Here is a 22996-nt window from a genome sequence, read left to right on the forward strand (position 1 = left end):
CCACCCCTCTATCTGCTGCACTATATAGTACATACAGTAACTGAAAGAAAGAGGTTAACACTGTCTCAGTTGGGCATGGGACGGATTGCATAGAAAGGCAAAAATCCCTATCCTTTATACCCAGTCAGTCACACTGGTGTATAGCCCCCAACTCCCTCCCCTTGTCTGAAAGCAGGGCTATTAGACGTGCATGCAAGTTTAAGCTTGTTCCTCTCGCAGATTTGTATCCAGGTGATTCATATATTTCCTCCCCACTTGCAGGGGTAGCCGCTCCAATATTTTTCCTGATAGCCTTTTTTATTAACAATCATGTGCCCCATGCTGTGCGCTGCATGAAATGTTTCCTGCACCACCTCCTACACGGTCTGTGCTGGAACACATTCTTACAGAACTACCCCATACAATTTAATAACATGCTTATATAACATTACGCAAATTAAATTTCCGTTGATGGCCCCTAAGGCCCTAGTAGATTGGAGAACAGATTTGGAGCCTCCTATTATGAGAGAGCAATAGGCTTATTATTGTGGTCAACTGGAGTTTCTCTCACCCAATTACAGATTGCGCCTCATTCATTTGAACTTTTTGCATCGTACTTATCGCACCCCAGGGCAAATCTTCGGGATGGGCACAAGTACAGATGCGAATTGCTGGCGCTGCGGCTTCCCGCAAGCCACCTTTCATCATCTTGCTTTGCAGTGTCCACCGATAGCACAGTTTTGAGGGGGTGGGGGGGGGGGATACTTGCACATGTGCACGAAATCGCTAGACACACAGTTGCGCTCCCTCAAATGGGTTTACTAGGATATGTTGAGGACGCCACACTTCTGCAGACCGTCACCTCATAGCCATGTTACTTTTACTAGCCAAGCGTAGAGTGGCCATGCACTGGGACAATGGACAACTGAGACATGGAGAGAAGATGTGTATTGCTAAGAACAGCTGTCAGCTTACTGGGTCCTCATTCTCCTGCATCCAGGTCTCCTTTTGTTGCTTGCCTCTCATCCCTATTACTGATGACAATGCCTGATGTGTGTCTTCAGAATATACTCAATGCTGGGGCTGTCATAATTAACTTGTTGGAGGCCGACTATGATGTCATTTCTAAGTGTCTGTGCTATGTCAGGTTGTGCCCAGTCTAAAGCTGTAACTGTATTTCTCTGTCACCCATTGAGTTGTTAAAGAGGTCTATAGATTGCCCACAATATATATTTCCCAACCAGACAGCTGCGCTGTGTTGGCTTGAAACTGAAAGAGCCCTGTACTGCAACTCGAAATTAACACTGTCACCACTGAATGTTTCTTGTAGCCTGGTGAGCCGACTGACACACTCTCAAAAGAAGGCACGGGTGGTGTGCCCCTCCAGACCACAGAGGCCCCCTGTGGGTCGTACTAGTAGGCTCTTGGCATATACTCTTGATGGTCGGGTGTGCTGAGACCACAATAAAAAATGCACAACTTTCCGGAGACTGTTATGCACGTTCACTTGGTGCAGCGTCTCATGCCCGCATATCATACAGGCGAAATCGCCACCCCATATTATGAGATTTCTGAAAGCTAACACTTTATGAATAGTTACTAGCTGCACTGTAAGGTCTTGGCTATTACTTGCTTGCAACCACAAATGAACATTACAAGGCATTTTGTACTGTCAGTTACCCTTTTCAAGTGATTAGAGTGTCTCTTTGACTTTCCTTTTGGAAAATTCAGTGATTCGCAGTACTAGTGTTGAGACTGGTAATGTCCATTACGAATTACAGTGCATTTTTATGCACTGAAATTTACTTTTTTGTGAAGTCAGTTGCACTGACTATTCTAAATGCCAAGTATTTTGTGCATTAGCCCCTATTACTTTTCAGTGTTATGATATTTCAGTATAAGACCATGCACTTGCTTAGTTGTGCTTTTAGCTGTGCTGTTTGCAAGTATCTGTGACGTGTACGTAGACAATAGATGCATGCTCGAGGTTCACAACTTAAAGAGTTTAATTATTAGCTTGTGCAAATTTTTCTGTGCGTAATAATTACACTATGATGTATAATAGCTGTGTTATTGCTGTGGTACTTGGCTAAGGATTTTTCTTCTTTGAACAATTATGAATATTATTGTTTTCTCTCTAATCATCCTCACATTCAGTTCCCGGACTCGGACGTGCTCTCGGATTTCTTCCAAAAATGCCCCGTTTAAAGTTGGTCCATATTTTTCTGTGGTACATAGTTTATGGCCACTCCTTAAGCATTCCTCTGCAACAACTTGCTGAGCAAAAAGAAAAGAAATTCACTGAAGACAGTCCAGTAGTTCCAGAAGGCACATCTGCTACAACTGGCTATGAGACGATAGGAAGTGATCAAGTACGCAAAGAGGTTACTGAAGAATATTTCCTGGACTCTGAAGTGGATCTTTCTACTGAAACTGGTAAGGATGCATAGTATGTTTCTCAAAAAAGCAAATCTTAAATACATTCTGTTGATAGTGTAAAGTGAAAAAAATTGTTGTTAAAAGACTATAGAAAATGTTCAAAATGGTGTGTAGACAGAATATCGAGTTGTAAATGTCTAACTACAGAAATATTGAGTCCTAAATGACGCGAGTCAAAAATATCGAGAGCAAGAATATCGTGGTGAAAAATATTGATTTTAAGGTAAGAAATATAGTTTTTAAAAATATAGAAGTCATTAATTTAGTTTGCAAAACTATAGTGGTTTAAACTAACGATTTTCAAATTACTGGTATGTATTTTAGCATATATTTTAAATGTATGTGATGTATTTTTTTAATATAAGAATTGTTTGTTTTTTAATATATGTTAAAATTTGTAGTCGTTATTAATTTTATTTTAATTACATTTTGCGTTTTTTAGTTCCGTAGCGGGTGGTGGGTTTATTGGGGAATAGGGTGAGAAGTAATTTAATTATAATTAATGATTATTTTTTATTTATTATTTATTTAATTGGGATTTTATAGTATTAATTGTGGAAAGTAATTTATTTATTAATTGGTTGTTAATATTAATGAATTGCTAATTAATTATGGTAATTGTGTAATATTTTAGGTGCGGGTTGTGGTGTTTATAGGGGTAATGGTCCGGAGGGGTTTCTAGGGTGGGAAGTAATTTGGTCCGGATGGGTTTATAGGGGTGGGAAGTAATTTGTTTAATTTTTAGTTGTAAATGAATAATTAATTGCAAATTAATTATGGAAATTTTGTAATTGTTTTAGGTGAGGGTTGTGGGGTTGATAGGGGTAATGGTCCGGAGGTTATTTGTTTTATTAATTAATAATTATTTCTTAATTAATTGAAAATTAAATATGGAAATTGTGTGATTTTAGGTGTGGGTTGCTGTTTATAGGGGTAAAAGATAGGAAGTAATTTGTTTAATAATAAGTTGTTGATCATTAATATTAATTTATTGAGATTTAATTTGAGTAATTGTTTATATTTGTGTGTGGGTTTTACTTTTATAGGGGTAATGGATGGGGAGTAAATTACTTTTACTTACTTTATATTTAGTGGTAAAATGCTATTAGTTTTTTATTAAAAATCAGTTTTAATTGTGTAATACATTTTTTTTACAGTTTAATTTTAGCTGTGATTTGTGGGGGCTATAGGGGTAAAGTGTGGGAAGTTTATTATTTTTTGAGTTTTAATTTGTTTTTCAATTAATATTTTTTCAATTGGTAATTATGTAAGTACATTTTTTTTTATTTAGACGTGGGTTGTGAATTGTGTGGTGTTATAGGGTAGGAAATAAAAAAGTAAATTTATGGAATGTTTTTAAATTTTTTATTAAAAATATTTATTTGTTTGAAAAGAATGTATTTTATTCAATATATTTGTATCTGTCATACGCATTTAACATTCTAATGTTTTTTTAATTTGTAATAAATGTCTATTTTAATTTTTTAACATTGATATATATTTTTTATTTTGTTTTTTTAAATGTTAATATTTTGTTTTTAATTTTGAACTGACTGGAGTGAGAATATTATTTGTTACCCCTCCTCAATCCAACACTTTCCCTACTGCTGCACTCACTGGAGTGAGAATAGTAATTTGTATCCCTCCACTATCCAACACTTTCTCTATTGCTGCACTGACTGTAGTGGTAAAAAAAAATTGTAAATAGTTTAATGTTTTATTATTTATTAGAATGTTTTTTAATAGGTTTTATATTATTGGTGTGTGTATATGTGTGCATATATATATATATATATATATATATAGTACTATATTAAGAAAACATTCAATTCTAGGAAAAAGGAAAGGGGAGAAGGGTTGAAGATATGTTATACTGTATGTGAGAAGCCTGGTATATGCTGTCCACTAGTTACAGTGGGCAGCTTGCACCTGTCCAAACGACCCTTATTGATGATTAGGTGAAAGATGACCTTTATTGAAAGCTATCCTATTGGTAGCTATTGCGAGCAGCCTTCAGGCTAAGTCTCTAAGGAATGTAAGGCAGCTTGTTTTACCAGTATATAACCTCCTGAATGACCAAATGAAAGGAGGACCACACAAGATATATATAAAATATATGTATTTATTACTAAACACTCTCTATTAACCTCTTTGAGATTAGAGTACAAGGTACACACGAGGGATGTGGATCTCAGAATTGCTGAGAGCACAGATCAACCTCAGAGACCACAGAAACCCACCTCCTGTGTTGCAAAAATCTTCGGAGTCCTTCAGGAGCTGCGTAGATGCAAACCGGTCAGATGCGTTTCAGGTGCCTGCCTTGCAGGGGAGTAACTCCTTTACTCCAAGGGGGATTCTTTAGTCATCCAACGAAGTGTAGATAGTCGAAGTACTTGGTTTCTGTAGCTGTGTTTCGTCCAGGTAAATCTCAAGTCATGTAGCCAGGAGACCCACCTATGGGAGGGTCAGGACAGAAGGATGGCTACACCCATGTCCTTTCTCCATTTTCACGCCAGAGCAGGGGCTGATAGCCCTTGCAAACGGTTTGAGCTGGACTATGCACAGGGGCACCCAATGTGCCCCCAGTGCAGACATCAAAGCACTCTGAGTGCACTCACCCAGCCCCAATACACTAAAGCTTGTCTGGGAGGTGGTCATACCTCCCTGTGGCAGGAAACCTATTGTCCAGCCATCTCCTGCCAGAGTTTGGTCCAGCAGCAGGAGGGCAGACTTGTGTCTGTGGCTGGCAGCATCCATTTTGTGATGCCAGGGTCTGTAAAGCTGGTACCGGGTGTACCGGTGTTGTCATACTTCTCCCACTAGTAGGGTGGAATCATACCTCCCACACCAGTTACTGGTGTGGAGGTATGATTCAAAGGTTTACAAAAAGCGAAAGGGTGGATATGCTACCTTAATCTGCACATCACCATACATACAACAATCATGTGAATTGCAATGTTTCACTCTCCAACCATTTAGTATTGGGTGCTAGAATGGTGCCAAATACTCATCCACCTGGTGTATTACACTTTTGAATCTACAAAGTAGTCCAAATCCAAATCCACCTCATAAGCACTGTAGCACACCAGAGTAAAGTCACTGTAGAAGTTACTTGAACACCTCTATCATTATCAATGCAACATATTCACAATTGTACTGTCCACTCTGAATGTGCACTATATGACACAGAAAACTCCACAAAGTGATCCAAATCCACGTCACGATTTCAGTAATCAATCTTTATTCCAAATGCACACAGCAGCCGACGCAAGGCAAACTCGGAAGCTGTCGAGACGTGGGAGAGCACTGAGGACTTAACATGGTACCAGGAGGTATTATCCTCTTAGTTCAGAATTGATCAGAATGTACAAACTAAGAATGACAGCGATTGGATCTATTACCACATATTTCACTTTTTATATTAGAATCCTAATGGCATGATTTTTACAAAGACAGATGTTCCACAAAAAAACAACTGATTATATCAAAGAAATAACTTGTGTTGGCTGCTGTGTGCATTTGGAATAAAGATTTATTACTCAAATCGTGAGGTGGATTTGGATCACTTTGTGGAGTTTTCTGTGTCATATAGTACACATTCAGAATGGACAGTACAATTTTGAATATGTTGCAGTGATAATGATAGAGCTGTTACTGTTCAAGTAACTTCTACAGCGACTTTACTCTGGTGTGCTACAGTGCTTATGAGGTGTATGATTTAAAGGTGTTTGACACCAAATGTGACATGTTTCCATGCAGCCGTTTTAAAGTTAGCATTTACAGAGAGGTTATGATGCACTTAAGAGTATATATGGTTGGCTGCATCACAAACAACCCCGGAATATAAGTTCCGAAATCTGCAGAGAGGCTCTGCTCATGCATGGGCACCCTCCCACATAAAACCCAGCACCCTGCCTTCAGGATTGATAAGGCCTGCCATGGGCAGACATTTTTCCAGGGGGGGGGGGGGGGGGGGGGAATGCTAACGTCATCACCATCCTCCGACATGTGTGCCAGGTGGGGCACAAGAAACACTGGGGTGCAGAACTGGGATAGACTCAATTAAATACCAGGAATCCAGGGCATGTGACTGACCCTGCCACAGGCCAACAAACACCACCTGTAGGGAAAACGTAAAACTTTCTGACAAGGTGCTTTATCTCAGTCTGCTAGGTGTCCTCGATCCAACACCAATCAAGGCTGTCTTCAGCACGATTCGATTTTTATCAGAATACTTTAACACAGCCTATGATTAAAGCACCAGATTAAATATACTGTATGCACAGTGTATGTTAGGGATTATTTGTAGCACACACATTTACCAATATTGGCTTCTTGGTGCTTAGAATTCATGATAACTTGAAGTTAAAGCACAACGTCAAAGTTAGTAATAAATAATGCATCAATCACACACGCTAGTGATTCGCCACTGGGTGCTCCCTTTACTAGAATTCCCCGGGCATTGCTAAATTCTACACACATTCAATTAATTTATTCAAAATAAAATGTATAGGTCCAAATGTTAGCTATATTTTTGAAAAGAAACTTTGAGTCCCTCTACGTGTAGTCAACGTCAAACTGACAATGTGCCCATGTTTAGGGATACAATAATAGCCTGCTCCCTTATGCGGAAGCCCGGCACCGTAAATTTGTGGCACATGCGGCGCCCGCAGCGGTGACACATCACAGGTCCAGGGATGCTGAGTCTTACACAGTGGTCGAAGTGGGGGGTAAAAAGTAGGGGAACAGTAGGCGGAGAGTCAAAGGGCGGGAATAACCCAAGGTTTGGAGCCAGAGGTGTGGCCAGAATGCGCAGACATCTCAATTTTTAGTATTTGTTTGGCATTTCACTGACCAGTTCAATCAACCAATGGATACACATGATTATTTAAGGTTATAATGAGTTATTGACATTAAAACATATTCACAAAGTGGTATATGCTTCTAATCACAGAATGTACCAAATACGATAAAATGTGGAAACACAAGCCATTTGTCTCCGAGCCATGGAGTTTCTGTCATCAGCACTACTCCCTTTTTCCACAACAGCAGTTCAAACATGAATGGCAAAATATCCTAGTTTGCAAATGTTTTCTCTAAAATGATGGCTCTGCCATATTTGCCTCATAATGCAAGATCTGCTGCATGGTCTGACCATTTAAACGAATAAATTGTTTGTAGCTCAAACATATCAAAAGTTAATATAAAATGTGACTTGTGTTGCTGCGGAGTGGATGGCCTATTGTAAAGGTTGACTGGTCACCTTTCTCACTACTGCGTTTGTATGTTACACTGGTACTAATAAGGCAAAATCTTTCCAGAGACTGTTAGCATGTGTACACACGTCAAAATAATAAAATATCTGAAAATATACTAAATTATTCTGCACCCTTTTTTTAATGCGTAATTTAGTCAACACTACGGCATAATGTTGTCATCCTTTGCTGCATAATTAATTCCAGTGGCCCCACAGCAGGCAGCACATGTTAAAAGTGCTTGTGAATGAAGCCGGTTGACTGTAAGTTTGCAAACTTATTTTGGTGTGCGTGCAAATCGTGCATTGCCAATCCCTGATGAGTTGCAGCTACTACTGCTGAAACAAGGCCAATGGAGGTACCTATGGGTGAGGCAGCCTGGCCTGAAGGGCAGGGCCAGCCATAGCACTGGTGGTGTCCTGTGCATTCATGTTTGTTAGTGCCCCCCAATGACCACCTCTGCCATGGATTCCCTCACTACCACCCTTTAACTGTGCCCCCCCCCCCAAGTTTCCATAACCACTCTCTCTCAGTTGCCTTTAATTTGATTTACAGCGCCACTCATACCATTGTAGGGTGTCAGAGCACTTTACATCACACACATTACACAGAGACAATCAATATGTGTGTAAATCACTGAATAGAAAATGTAACATAAGACTAAGGACTACAAGGTGTAGGAGTCACATGACAACCATACTAGTAGCCCGTATAGTTTTACAGAACACTTTTTGGGACATTAGAATAATCAAAGACTGGGGGTGAGGGGGACATAACGCTCTAAGTTATACCTTGCAGTTTGTATGCAGCTCTTAGATGACAGTTAATAGCTCACTGTTCTAAGTTAGGATTTTAACTTATAAACTGCAAGTAACAAAAGGATCTCTCTGACAAAAGCAGTAGCCCACTGACCTATTTACATTATGTGCACTTTGTGATCTGCATGGCGCATGTTCTTTGCAGCTGGTACATTAACCCTCGGAGCTACCTTTCCACGAGTCAAAACTTCCACTAGACAAAATTCTGATCTCTCTCTAGGAAGAACCTTAATCACAAGAGTCATCATGACATTTTTATTGTTGCTGAAAATTGCTGGAGGCCAGGAAGGAGGCAGCAAGCGTTTTAAAAACCATAATATACTTGCAAACATGATGCCTCCACCTAAAGTCAGCCCCCGGTGCGGTCACACTGGTTGCACCGCCCTAGAGCTGGCCCTTCTCAAGGGTCCTGTGGCCTCAGTGACTGTTGTTCTAGGGTGTGCTGCTTCATAGGCCTGCCCGCAAGACTGCAGGTGAACTTCAGTATGGATAGTGGTGGACAAGCCTTGAAGGTTAACCTACACTTGTCATGCTAGGGTCCACCTGCTGGTGCGAAGACACCAGGACTTCTAAGGTGTTGCGAAGCCTTCTAAGGTCTAGCATGTGATTGTGCTCTCGCAGGAGAGTGGTCTGGTGGACTGGTTATTAAGGCTGAACCTGGTTCCCAGTTCCAAATTCCTCTCCCCCACTGAACACCGTACTGCCCCACTGAGAAACTCCCACTGTCTTGAACTACAACCCAATTGTTGCCCTCTATAAACACCTGGATGCGGCTCAATTTAGATTACGCACTAGACAAGAGCAATATGCAGCCTACAAAAAAAAAAGTAACAACATCCTGGAAAAAGCAAACTCTTATAGGGAATGCAACATTTAGCAAACCATGGGAAATGTAAGCAGGAACAACATGGTTACCTTAATGCTTTTGCACTCACTATTCAGAAATCAGTGAGTGCTTTTGCCTGAAAAGTTAAGGACACGACTACAGGGCCCTGAATGGACCCATTTCAATGGCCATTGCTTATATCCTTACAAAACGTAAGCAGTATGGTAAAAAGACCACATCCCTGGACGCAGAGCCGCAGCACACATTTTGTTTTCCAATACACACATTGCAGTACCTCCAGGATTGGTGCACTAGTTCCAAGTCCAGGGAAAACAAAGACAAGAAAACAAAAATAGCGCTACACTGGGAAACTCTAAAAGTGGCACTAATGGGGGCGTGTCTAAGATGGCGGCGTGATCGGACGCAGGTCTCCGGAGCTCCCTGCCCGATCCCGCCGTTCCGCCGTTTATTGCTGCAGTCTCCCCCATATCTGCACTTGGGGGCGAGGAGAAATTGCCTGCTTTAAAGCCCCCGCCACAACTTTGCGATTCCTAGAAGCGGCAGGGGCGGAATCGCCGAGGACTCCGTTTGGCGCCCAGCAACAGCGGCCGCGCCAGCAAGTGTGGGTCCCCTTGGCACCTACGGGCGGACTGTGGCCCACCCCCGGGGGGGTGTCTCAACACACCGGCAAACGCCCGGTTGCCTCCCACAGCTGCCGACACCCCCACGAGGGATCCCAGACACCGCCAGCATCTCCGGCGCTCCGCCCAGAACCGGGACACTCCGGACCGGCTGCACTGCCACTCGAGGCCCCGGCTTCGGGCCTAGACACGGACCATCGGCGCCCTCTCCAGCAGCCATCCGGCGCACTCGGCGGCAAGTCGGGTCCCCTCCCGCACTGCGGGGCATGCTGCGAGCCCCCCCCCTTGCCGCCATACCCTCTGGGGAGAGTAGCAGTCGCCGCCCAAAAGACTCGGTAGCTGCCGGGGGACCTGGACCGGCGGAGAAGAAATCGAGGCCCCGGCTTGGGCCTATCACTCGTCCGGCCCGGGCTCACTTCGGAGGGGCCGGCCCGACGCGCCGGAAAGGTCCTGCATGCGGCGTGCTCCAGCACCGACCCCCCACGTCTGCTGGTGGTTCCCGACAGCCCGGACCTGATCCTGTGGCCCTCCAGCATCACTGGGCAGCTTTCCTGACGCTGGACCGGCCTGGTACACGGTGACTCTGACACGCCAGGCTCCACAGGTGAGAAGAGCGAGAGGGGGAGCGGGGAGAACTCGGGGGGCACGATCGAGCCTCCGGTGCGGGGATAACTGTGTGTGCTCCTACTGCCTGTTCTGGACCAACTCGGGGAGAGCCTCCCTAGCATCGGGGTGCAGCAGAACTCCTTGCGCCTGGGTTCCACACAGAACTGGGTGCCTGCAGACCTAGACGGGCGCCTTCCCTTTGCCCCCTAGTCGAAGGGGGACTGAGCCCTAGCACCAGCCTTTGCCCGCACGCCTGCCGGGGGACTGCCAAGGCGCTCTCACGTTTGCCTCCCCATTCATCACTGCATTGTCCCTACCTACACGATTGTCCATCGGACCCTCACGCCCCCCCGCGCCATGGCAGCGCAACGAGGTAGGAAGGGGTCGCAAACTCTCCCGGAACTGTTCGCTAAATCGCAACCCAGAACTAGCAAAGACCCTGCCATCCCCCGTGACGGGGAAGGCACCACTGGCGGCTGTGGATGACCAGGTGCCTATCACCAAATCTTTTCTGGAGACATTATTCAACTCCCTCCGCAAAGACTTTAAGTCCCTGAAACAGGAGGTTGCAGGAGAAGTTAAGGAACTCCGACGCGACGTAGAAGACCTAGGCGAACGGGTGGTCGCAGTTGAAGAGGCAGACCAAGCTAGAAGTGCCGAAATTGAACAACTCCAGCAAGAGGTCCTGCGGCTCACTGACCAGCAACTGGATCTCCAGGCCCACGCCGAGGACTTGGAAAACCGCTCCCGTCGCAACAACATACGGGTCCGGGGGGTCCCTCAGAAAGATGAGGGGGCTGATGTCGTCGCCTACCTGCAGACTCTCTTCAGGCACGTTCTAGGAGAGGCGGAGGACTTCCCCATCCGAATCGACAGGGCCCATCGGGTGGGACTGCCCCGTAGAACGCCGGCCCCGCCGCCAGACATCCTGGCCTTCCTTCCGGACTTCCCGTTGAAGGAACGGATCCTTCGCGAGGCCCGGCGAGCCCAGCCCATTCAGTTTCAGGGTCGCCCCATCGCCCTTTACCAGGATCTTTCTTCCATCACTCTCCAGAAGAGGAAGGAATTCAAACCAGTCACTGACTTCCTGCGGCAGAAAGAGGTTCCATACTCCTGGGGGCATCCCTTCTGGATAATCTTTAAATGGAACGGCCGATTGCAACAGCTGAGATCTCTCAGGGACACATGTGACCTCTTGGGCCTGGATCAAATTGACATTGTACCGGTATTCAGAAGCTCATAGGGCTCTTCCAGGGGAGGCTGGCAAACTGTGCATCGCAAACGCTCCCCATACCAACGCCTCAAGCCAGACGCCTCCATCATTTCCCGAGAGCGAGAAACTGCGGTGGCGGAAGTGATCAAGGAGACCTCCTCCCCAGAGTGACTTCTGCTGCTACCTGGGAGACTGCACACCGCACATACTTTGCCCTAACGGCGGGTGGGTCGGGTGGGGGGCCGGGGAGGCCGCCATCGGAAATGACCCCTTCAATGTTCTTTACCACGATCCTGTGCGCAACGATAGGATTGGGACTACAAGTTTCAGGGATGTTGAGAGGGGGTGGGGGAGGGGGGGGGGGGATGGGGTCTTGTTTCAATGCCACCTCATATTGCCATTCTTCTATGTGTGTACTGCCTCATGCACTGTGGTGGCTCTGGGTTCGTTCAGGGGGGGATGTTGGGTTAGGGGGGGATCCAGGGGGGGGACCAGTGTGCCACACTAATCCTGCTCATACTCCGAGAGGTGTTTCGCGGAGGTGTGGGGACCGAGATAGCTTGCACATCCGCGCGCATTATTTGCGTCCAGCTACACAGAGACGCCGAGTCATACATTACCTGCCACACATCACCACATGCTCCCATAATATGACGATAGCCCACTCTGAGCTGTGTTGCTTGCCCTCTGCACGATGACGAATACCACTCTTAAGGTCATAATGCTCAATGTAAAAGGGCTTAACAACCCGATCAAGAGGAGAGCTGTTCTCTCCTACTTGGAAAATTCTGAAGCTGATATCTGCCTGCTGCAGGAGACACATCTCCTGCAGAGGGACTGGCACAGGATGCGCTCGCGGGCCTTCCCACAGCAACTCTTTTCCTCCCTTCCAACAAAACATGCCGGGGTTGCGATCCTGATCTCTAGATCTTTCAGGGGGAAGGTGGGTAATAGGGTGGGGGAAATCAAAGGCCGTCTCCTAGCACACTCTTTTACTTTAGGTGACACAATGCTTACAATTGGCTCCCTTTACTCCCCGAACACAGGTCAAGAGGCTTTCTTAAAAGGTGCCGTGTCCGAAGCTCTTCAATCCCCGCATGCACCCCTACTCCTGGGTGGGGACGTCAATGTCGTTATGGACACACATGCAGACCGATCCGGACACCGCTACGGGGACACTGGGGCCTTGTCATCCGCCTGTCGTGAATGGCTGTCGGACAGGGACCTGATAGACCTTTGGAGAGCCCGACACCCGACCGCCTCACAATTCACATTCTACTCTCATGTACACCACACCTACGCCAGGCTTGACCACTTCCTGGGTTCCTCGGACCTCCTTAAAATACTTAAGGAGATTGCCATAATACCTGCAGCCCTCTCGGACCACGACGCAGTGGAACTCTCCCTCACTTTCCGCACACTCCATCGCCCCCGAGGCCCATGGCGCCTCCGTGAAACACTGCTGCAGCGACCTGCTGTCACTAAAAGTATTGGGGACTGCATTGATGCTTACCTAGCCACCAATGACACACCTGGCATCTCGATGACGGCGCTCTGGGGGGCTCTGAAATCGGTCGTTCGGGGCGAACTCATAGCTATCGCTGCAGCGGAAGCTAAAGACCGGAAGAGCAAGAGAGAGGAACTTACGGCACGGGTGGCGGAATTGGAGCGAGTACACAGCCGCACCTGTGCCCCCCGCGTGTGGAAACAGCTGAAAGCGGCTCGGGCCCAACTCGCCAGTCTGGATATAGACCGGGCGGAATTCGCAGCTCTCCGCCTACGACATTCCTATTATGTCGGAGGGAACAAGACAGGTCGCCTACTGGCTAGCGCTCTAAAAGCTAAGACCCAGCGGGCCAAAATCAATACCTTGGTCGGCGACAGTGGTGAGGTACTCGCGGACGATGCACAGGTAGCCGAGGCATTTCGTTCCTACTACGCTTCCCTGTACAGGGAGGAGGAGGTCCCACCCGGGGACATTGAGGCGTACCTGGCCACGGCGGCCGTCACCGCAATCCCCGAGTTTACTGCGGAGGCTCTCGACGCCCCCATAAGCCAAGAAGAAGTCCTAGCTGCCATATCTCGACTGCGCCCACTCAAATCCCCAGGGCCGGACGGCTTCTCGGCCGGCTTTTATAAGCTTTTCAGCCGGCGCCTGGCCCCGGTGCTTGCCCGCCTCTTCGATTCCTTTGAGGGGGCGGGAGCCATACCTCCGGACATGTTGGCCGCTGAAGTAGTGGTGCTTCCTAAACCAGGGAAAAAACCCACGCAATGCTCTGCGTTCCGCCCCATCTCATTGTTAAACTTAGACCTAAAACTTTATACAGGTATTCTTGCAGCACGCCTTGGCCCGTGCCTGCCTGGTCTTTTGGAACCTGATCAATCTGGATTCGTTCCTGGCCGCCAATGTAGCGACAACACCAAACGAGTACTCCACCTTATTGATAAGACACATTTTCAGGCTTCGGACTCTGCGCTTCTCGCCATCGACGCAGAAAAAGCGTTCGATCGCGTGAACTGGAATTACCTACAGCATGTGCTACGCCGGTTTGGCCTTAGTGACGTTTTTGCTCACGCATAGCGGGCTGTTACCATCCCCCGCAGGCCACGGTTCGACTGGGGAGCCTGCACTCGCTTCCGTTCGAGATCCAGCGAGGCACCAGGCAGGGGTGTCCCCTTTCCCCCCTCCTATTCGCAATGTACATTGAGCCGCTTGCCCAGAGAGTCCGGGACAACCCAAAGATAGAGGGCATTGTCTTCGGACACGAACCCCATCCTATCAGTCTTTACGCGGACGACGTCATAGCCACCCTAGACAGTCCTGATTCCTCAATACCTGCCTTCGTGGAAGAACTGGACTCGTTTGGGGCGGTCTCGGGCTTCCGCATTAATGTCACAAAATCCCTAATTTTACCGCTAGGCAAACACGCGCGCCCGCAAGCCCGGACCATAGGACACGCTAGTGGCCTTCAGTTAGCCGCCCAAATACAGTACCTAGGAATAACCTTGACTCCCTCGACGGATCTCAGTTTCCACCAATTACGCCACTCTCACCACCCAGATCCGATTGGACCTGGCGAGGCGGTCCAAACAACCTCTCTCACTACTGGGACGGGTGGCAGCTGTAAAAATGTCGATCCTGCCACGGATTTTATATTTGTTTCAAACGATCCCAATCATGCCCCCAAAAGGCACATTGAAAGCCCTGCAGGACTTACTATCTAATTTTATCTGGGGAGGGAAGAGAGCACGACTTCAAAAATTGCTCACGTACAGAAGCATGGTCGAGGGCGGCCTTGGAGTCCCAGACTTGGTGCGATACTTCCAGGCATCCCAACTCCGATACCTAGTGGAGTGGTACAGACCCGAATCAGAGAAAAGATGGCTCTTCCAGGATAGAGCCATGGCGCGAGCGCCGCTGTGGAGAATCCCATTCCTGGCTACACACCAAAGGCCGAGATATATGTCGCGGTCCCCCATCACCCGCACAACTCTACAGGTGTGGAATCGAGTAGCACTTAAACATGGGCTGACCACCTTCCCCTCCCCCTTCACTCCCATACTAGACAACCCTGACTTCCCCCTGGGCGAGGGCACAGGCACATTCTCTCAGTGGCGGGGCTCAACATGCCGGGCTGCGGGTAACCTTTTTGACATGAACGGATTTCTTACCTTTGAGGACATTAAGCAGGGATATGAGTTAGAGCGTCCCCATCTCTTCCAATACCTACAACTCCGACACTGGCTCACTGACCCTAAAATCATCACCCTGGTGAGCCGCCCCATGACGGACTTTGAGAAATGGCTGCTTACCAAAACTACAGACAAGCACCTCATCTCCGAACTTTATAAAATGCTTGCACCTTTACCCGCCCTGGCTAAATCAGCTGGCCAAAGATGTTGGGAGGCGGAACTGGGGAGGGCCTTGTCACCCAAAGAATGGGGGTACATCTACTATAGGGCCTCACACACCACACGCAACACCAAGGCAAAGGAGACATCAGTGAAACTCGCCATATACTGGCACCTTACCCCAGTCCGACTACACCAAGGGAACCCGAAGCGCAGCGACCTATGCTGGAGAGGGTGCGGGGAACAGGGTACCCTAACCCACATCCTCTGGGATTGTCCGGAGCTGGGGGACTTTTGGAAACAAGTCCTAGACGAGATTGACTCCACCTTCGAGACTGAGGTCCCGAGATTCCCGGCATACACTGTGCTGGGCCTACCCAATGCATTAATGTTCCCCCTGAAATCATTGCGTGGGAGACCGATGGGCATCGCTATGCAGGCAGCCATGCAACACATATTGTCGCTCTGGGGCTCTACGACTAAACCTACTCACACTGGTTGGCTCCACAAACTGTGGTTCACCCTTGGGATGGAGCGCATCCACGCCACTCTCACTAACTCCACAGACGCCTTCCGTAAAACGTGGCTTCCTCTGCTGACCCTCCTGTCCAAGGAATTCAATGAAATTACCTGCCCCAAATACCTTAGGGTTATGCGCCTCACTAACACCACCAATGACTCTCGGTGACTTTACTTCTGGCCCCGTCGCGCTTCTGCGACACCATGCTGGTAACACTGACTTTCACAGGCACACTGGTCGGGGTGGGGGGCGGGGGGATTGCGAGGGGGGGGGGGGGGGGTTTAGTTCTTGTTGTTTTTTTTATGTCTCTTATAGGCCCTTCCACGCATGATGTCAAACCGCCTATTGGGCATATTTTCATTGCTTGCTTTGGCATACTAGGGAAGACATGCTTGTCTGTCCCGCCCGCTATATGCTCTAAGCTTACTTTTCTTGTAGAGATGTCTCACTATATGCCTGTTGAAATTTTCAATAAAAACACTTTTTGAAACTAAAAGTGGCACTAATGTGTTTCAGTGTGAATAAAATAAGTTTGGCCAGTTTGCTACCACTCTGTCTTACTTTATTTAGTTATTTATCTATTTTTCATATTTTTTGCCTTTTATTCCCAATGCTGCACTTTAGAATTAAAATTTCAGAAAAATATGACATTTCCAGCAAAAGCGTCTTTCTTTTTTGGATCCATTTCACAGGGAAGCAAATAAAAGAAAGGAGAGGAAAGAGAGTGAGAACCCCGTCTTGAAGTCACGGTTTTCATGGGCATCCGCAGGGGGGGCAGAGAGGGTCGCTCCAGGAGGGGGCAAGTGCCCCTCCTTGCACCCCCCTGCGGACGCCCATGATGTGCAGTGATTTAGAATAGCTATAGTGAACCTATATCTAAGTAAGGGGTGCATGCACCATCTTACACAGGCTGCTGTAGCAGACCTGTTGTGTCATTTTGAATGGTCTCCCAGGGGTGGCATAATACATGCTGCAGACCCTGAGAGACATCTGGGGTACCTATGCGCTGGGTACATGGTATACCATATACTAGGGACTTATATGGGTACCCCAGAATTCAATCTGGAGTGTACCTTAAGTACTTGAACAACCAATTTAGGGAGAAAGCAGATAGACTACGTCCTGATTACAGGATCCCAGTCAAACTAATTCGAAAACCAGCAAAGCACCAGGAAACAAGTGGGGGTAACCATGCAGTCAGATTCCACCTTCCTACACTGTATATTCTCTTCACCCCATATCTTAAAATATCAGACTCTGGATTAGATGTACCACTTAACAAATGTCCTATCTAGCTAAATCATGGAGCATAGACACCTGAATCCCTGTGCCGCGTTTTTACTATATACCCAGTGCCACGGAGGTGATGATCTCTGAAATAGGGTTACTTGGTTTTGGCAGGGTTCCAGAGTAGTTCCCAAGGCAGGTAGAGAAACTTACCCTTAAACATGTGCCACAAATCGTCGAAAACGTTTTTAGAGCAATAAAGAGATCTCTACTGAAAAATTCATCTAGGTGAATCCTTGCTTACAGGAACATTTTTTAAAGGTAGCTCAGTCGGTTGGGTGCCTGTTTCTGAGATGTGTGTAGCATGTGGATCATAGTCCAGCAAGGACTGACTCTTCTGTTCACCCTACTGAGGTTAACAAGCCTTACACTCTTGAACTATCCATTAAGCACTTTAGAATTATGCTTATGTGGACAGAGACAGCACATATGTATGTGTGTGCTTTCATGTGCAAGTTTGTACAATGTTTTAGTGTTGTATAGTATTTTATTTTACCTTATGTCATTTTACTACATATATTAAGTGAAGTACGACAACTTGACAGGCCTGGGAATTCAGCATAGTTGTATTTTGTGCTCGTACTGTTTAGTAGTAAGGTATTTTGGTAACCTAGGAACTTACTGCTGAGGTCTGCTTGCAACTTGCAGCTCACATATTCACATCTTAAATCAGGAATCGGGAATATGGTGGAGAAAGCCCAGGGCTGAAAAGTCAGATGTCTACTTCATCCATCCCTACAGTGCTATTTAACTGTGTGTTTGTGAAACGGATTTAGTCCTTTTTCAAGTGGTGATTCTCACTGTAGGTATCAATGGGGCTGGCCCCAAGCAGGAGTACCCTCAGTATGGTCACAATGAAGTGTGAGATCTTTCTAGTGTCTGTAATTAACCTTTCTGGAGTAACAATCATGGACAGACCAAGCCTAGAAACATCCTTACCTTGAACAACCGAAACTGCAATCCCACACCTACCATCTACTAAATAACAGAGGGGGGTGCTGTTTTGTCCTTCCTAAGCACTGCTAACAAGGCTCATGGAATAGCTAAATGTAGCCCTGTCTGTGTCCTCCTTACTTCATTGTCTGGGTCTCTATCCTCCAGCCACAGGAATGCGGACAATACACGTCCATAGTCTACAGAAGCTACCTACACCCCATCCATGCCATGCCACAGGCAGGGCCATCCAAATTAGATCCCACTTTGCTTTTGTAATTAACACCTTGACCCAAATGTTTAGGGTGAACATTATAAGAAGTTCACTACAGCATTTGCAGAATGTCGTATTCAATCATTGCATGATTTACCTCATGTGCCCTCTAACCTTGCTATGATCATGAGGTTACTGCTGCCTTTGAGCACAGCCTAAAGCTTTGGATATTTCCTTGTGTCTAGTCATTCTTGATGCATCCAGCCCTTCATCTGATCAGTTATTCTTGCTTAAGCAGTGGTTTAGCTGTGTCCTTTCAAGGATAGAATGTTAGCCTGATTCTAATGTTTATCAAAAGTACATGATATAGTACTGGTTCACATGCAATAATGTTGTTTCTGTGTACAGTTTTGAACCCTCTGATTACTAGCATTCACAAAATGCCTTCTCAGTATTCCAATGAAAATTGACTTTGACTTAAAAATTCCTAATGTTCTCTCGTTTTCTTTCAAATGAACCTCTCCTCACTTTACATCCCCTGCTCTCTGAACAAAGCTTCCTCTGTCATATGCATGTTTGCCGTAAATTATTTTATTTAATTTCCTCAAATGCCCACACATCAAAATATCACAACCTATCCTTCAAAAGTCAGACCCCCTGCAGTCTAACAATAACAAATCTCCTGCAGCGCATCTATTTATCCCACCAGCCATTTGCAGTATATCATTTACCTTCTCCCACTAAAGATGACATTTAACTCCAATCAATGTACTCTGCCACCTAGAAACTGAAGTGAATACATTGAATGTTTTCATTAAGAGCACAAAACTAATCTCTACAACCAACAATAACTACTGAAATAAACACCTTGGATTCTGGACAGTGTGGCAGTGTAAAGCCCTTTAACTCCTTGTTAAGGGTTGTAACTGCTATATAAATGCACGCATAATGTCCTGCAATATATGATTCTCCTAATACCATATAATACTCACTGGTTGCACTATTGATTGTAGTTCATATAGGCTGCAAAATTATTCCTGTATACTGATTCGTACACTCACATAACACAAAATTGCTGTGTGTCATGTCCATCACCCAGGAGTATACCAGTCCACAACAATAAACTACCCATTTCCAACTGAAAGGCATGGAATAACTAAAGAGATTTGCCACATGCCGCAGCCAATGGAGGATTTTAATTCAGTTCACCACTGAGTCTCAACTACCTACATTGTATGACTGTTTTTGACATCTCACAATGACATATGGGATGAATTTAAAATCCATCCCAGCAGATCTCCCCTCTGACCTATAACGGCTCAGGGATATAAACTTTAAACAAAATACCTTTGTAGACAACCCAGTGAAGTAACCAGCTAAGTGGACTAGGATCATAAGAAGTGCTATAAAGTGACCTGCAATGCTGCTCAAAGCTGCTAGCTTGCTGAAAACCATAAACTGCGTGCATCTGTTGCACACTTCATTCATCACACTGCTAAGCGGTACGTCTCAAAACACAATAACTACTCCTCTCTGGTCTTATCACATGACAGGAAAACACTTCCCTCATAGAATCAAAACAATGCCAACACATTTTCAGTCCAATACCCCACGTGGTGTAGTGTGCTACCAAGGTAGACCGCAGTCCAGGACAGGAGAAGCACGAGTTTCGCGGAGGACAAAGATCCCCGAGGCGATGCTCCGGACTGCTCAATATGACAGCTTTGCGTGCGGCTCGAAGTGAAACACCAAGCCATAGCCGCATCGCCTGTCCTGGTAATGGCCGCCACCCATGGAGCACCAGAGAGACTTAGTGAGCGCTAAGACCATGGAAGGACCCGGATCAACTGGATCCTCCCCAATCTGGGATGAAGCAGGTTAGTGACAACCCGTGAAAGAGACCGGGACACCCCATGACAGCAGCGGACCCCTGGGACTCAATTGCGGCTGGAACCCCTAATGCCTGACCCCGCAATGGCCGCCGAACTTATATATGAAAGCGGTAGCAGCATCTGCTCAGGACTATAATTGTCACAAGTTTCCTAATATACCACTACCGATACATACCGATAAACAGCTTAAAAATTATACGCAGCAAGTATTCTGCAAAGAAAATGAGATGGTCTTCACTGCCATTCGAACGAAACTACAGATAAACATTGCAAAATAAATTGATTCCAAGCTGCAAGTATTCTCCAAGGAGAGTAAGACAGTTGTCACGATTATTAGCTGAGAAACTATAATTAGGAGCCGAGCCCCTGACGCCCGATTCATTAATGGCCGCCAGAAGCGAAACTGAAAGCGGCTGGCTATAGGGCATTGATAAGGCATCTATATGATAGACTGAGAGGGTCATTTAAGATCCGTGACGCCACACAAGCTATCTTTAAGCGGGAGTGGAGCCCCGCCCACAACACGCGAGAATCCCCTGATGCTTGATTGAGCAATAATCGCCATTCCCTGATTCACTGAGGTAACTACCCAGAAGCAGATCCCCACGTCGACCCTGGGTTCGGGTAGCCTCACCTACAGAACGAAGCGGGTCACCTGAGACCCTAGAAGGATACAGACCCCCGGAGACTGGAGAGGAGCCCCAGAACTCATCAGGTCAGAAGCCCAAGAGGCCTGACCTAGGAATGGCCAACATGCCCAGAACCAATACAGAAAAGGACTATTGGTAACTCCACAACAAGACCTTCGTCAGCCACGATATCTCTGACATCCTCAACTAGGTCTCAAGGTCAGCGTAGTCAGGGTCAGTAGGCCTTAACTGGCTACCTGGGTCCAAAATAGGACCGGCCACAAGAAAGACTTGATTCAACGCCCCTCCAAAGTAGCCGCAACGTACGCGCCCTCTCTATCCCTACCCGGGACCTAAATCTCTGACCCATCATCACAGCTTGACAGAAATATACCTGTGACCTAGAGAATTCCTCTATCGACACGGGCCCCCCTACCTGAAGATCAGGCCAAGTCCAACTCTCTAACCTGGGCCCTTGAGAATCCCCTATCAGCGCGCCCCCTCCCCCTCTGTCCCCCTCTTCCCGAGAAACTAACCCCCCTGTCTCCTCAACCGCCCCTCCTGACCAGACTACACCCGATCCTCTACTAGACATTCCATCATAATTTACATTGGAGAGAACCTGCCTCCCCAACACAGAAAAATGCCACCGGGCACGCAATTGGCTTCCGCCCCGCTAACACCCAACTATCTGAGTCCCCATGGGCCGAACTCCTTTGCTATCACTTTTCCCCCCAAGCTCTCTAGTAAAGCTAAGAAACTCTTGAAACATAGATTGCTCGGACAGCATCCCGAGACACTATTTGTAGACACTTACCACTGCTCCTCTAGAGGGCAGATAAAAATGGACTTCATTTTCTTCACTGATAGACCTGACATCTGGTCCATCATTTTCAACACACACCTAATCTCTAAAACCACCATTACATCCCACAGCCGCAAATTGACAACCTCTTTCGAATCACCAGTCGTTGAGCGGCAATATCTCCTTAACCATCTTCGCTAACGGCACAGTCCTGATACAGGCTAAGAGCGCTCACCTTGAAGTCTTCGACTCCCTCTTCCCTTCATTAAAAGAGGCCCCCGGGTACACCTCACGATCAGGACTGACCTCCTCCCTCCCCCCAGTGAGCCTTACACGAGGGGAGGCATCGGACCCCTCTCTCATCCACTTTGAGATCCCCCTCCCCACCACCTCGAGACTCCTACTGTGACTCTGTACCGAATAACAATCTCTTCCCATTGGCAGACAACACGCCCACCCCTGCCCCCCCCTACCGACTCCCAGGATTGAGAATTATCCTCTTGATCAACCCCTCCACAACCCCCCCTGTCCTCATGCCACACGAGAACCAACACCTGTTACGAGGCATCACTCCCTCTGCCCATGAGCCCTCCCTTAATCAAATCAGGATGCCCCTCCCCCAACAACCACCAGGATCGGGCCACACACCCCTCTGTTAACAACCATCTTGACAGGGATCCACCCCCCTTACTCGGAGGGCAATGCTACCCCAGACACCCTCCCTCCCTCGGACCCTCACCCAAAGGCATCGCTGCCCCAGATACCCCCCCTCCCTACCTGGATAACATGACGCAACGCCTCATCATCCTAGAAACTCAGCTCGAAATCCTGAACCGAGGCCAGAACGAAACTCTTTCCAACCTGACCTTGTTTCGAAAGCCCACACAGCCACCCATCGAGCTATCTAGTCTCACCCAACTCAATCAAGGCACGGTCCCACCCCCTAGTGAACCTCTTGGTCCCCCCCAGACCCCGCTTTGGTCCAACAGAAATGGGATTGATAAGTGTTACGAAAGGCCCAGAACAGCATCAACCTCACTTTCCCTTAGGAAGTGACTCAACTAGCCTCATCCTAAGACCCCCGACG

At 47.0% G+C, this 22996-nt stretch overlaps 1 protein-coding gene across 4 annotated transcripts in view; it reads left to right on the forward strand.

Annotated features, from left to right (window-relative positions):
• GTF3C1 (general transcription factor IIIC subunit 1) overlaps window positions 1–22996 on the forward strand; it is a 2559884-nt gene that overhangs the window by 998046 nt on the left and 1538842 nt on the right. For all 4 annotated transcript variants that reach the window (XM_078662887.1, XM_078662886.1, XM_078662885.1 and 1 more), the window contains exon 15: window positions 2137–2415. In XM_078662887.1, coding sequence (XP_078519013.1) covers window positions 2137–2415 — 279 coding nt within the window. The remainder of the gene's footprint in view (window positions 1–2136; window positions 2416–22996) is intronic.

Source organism: Lissotriton helveticus, chromosome 10 (assembly GCF_964261635.1).
Source record: "Lissotriton helveticus chromosome 10, aLisHel1.1, whole genome shotgun sequence".
Classification (NCBI taxonomy): Eukaryota; Metazoa; Chordata; class Amphibia; order Caudata; family Salamandridae; genus Lissotriton; species Lissotriton helveticus.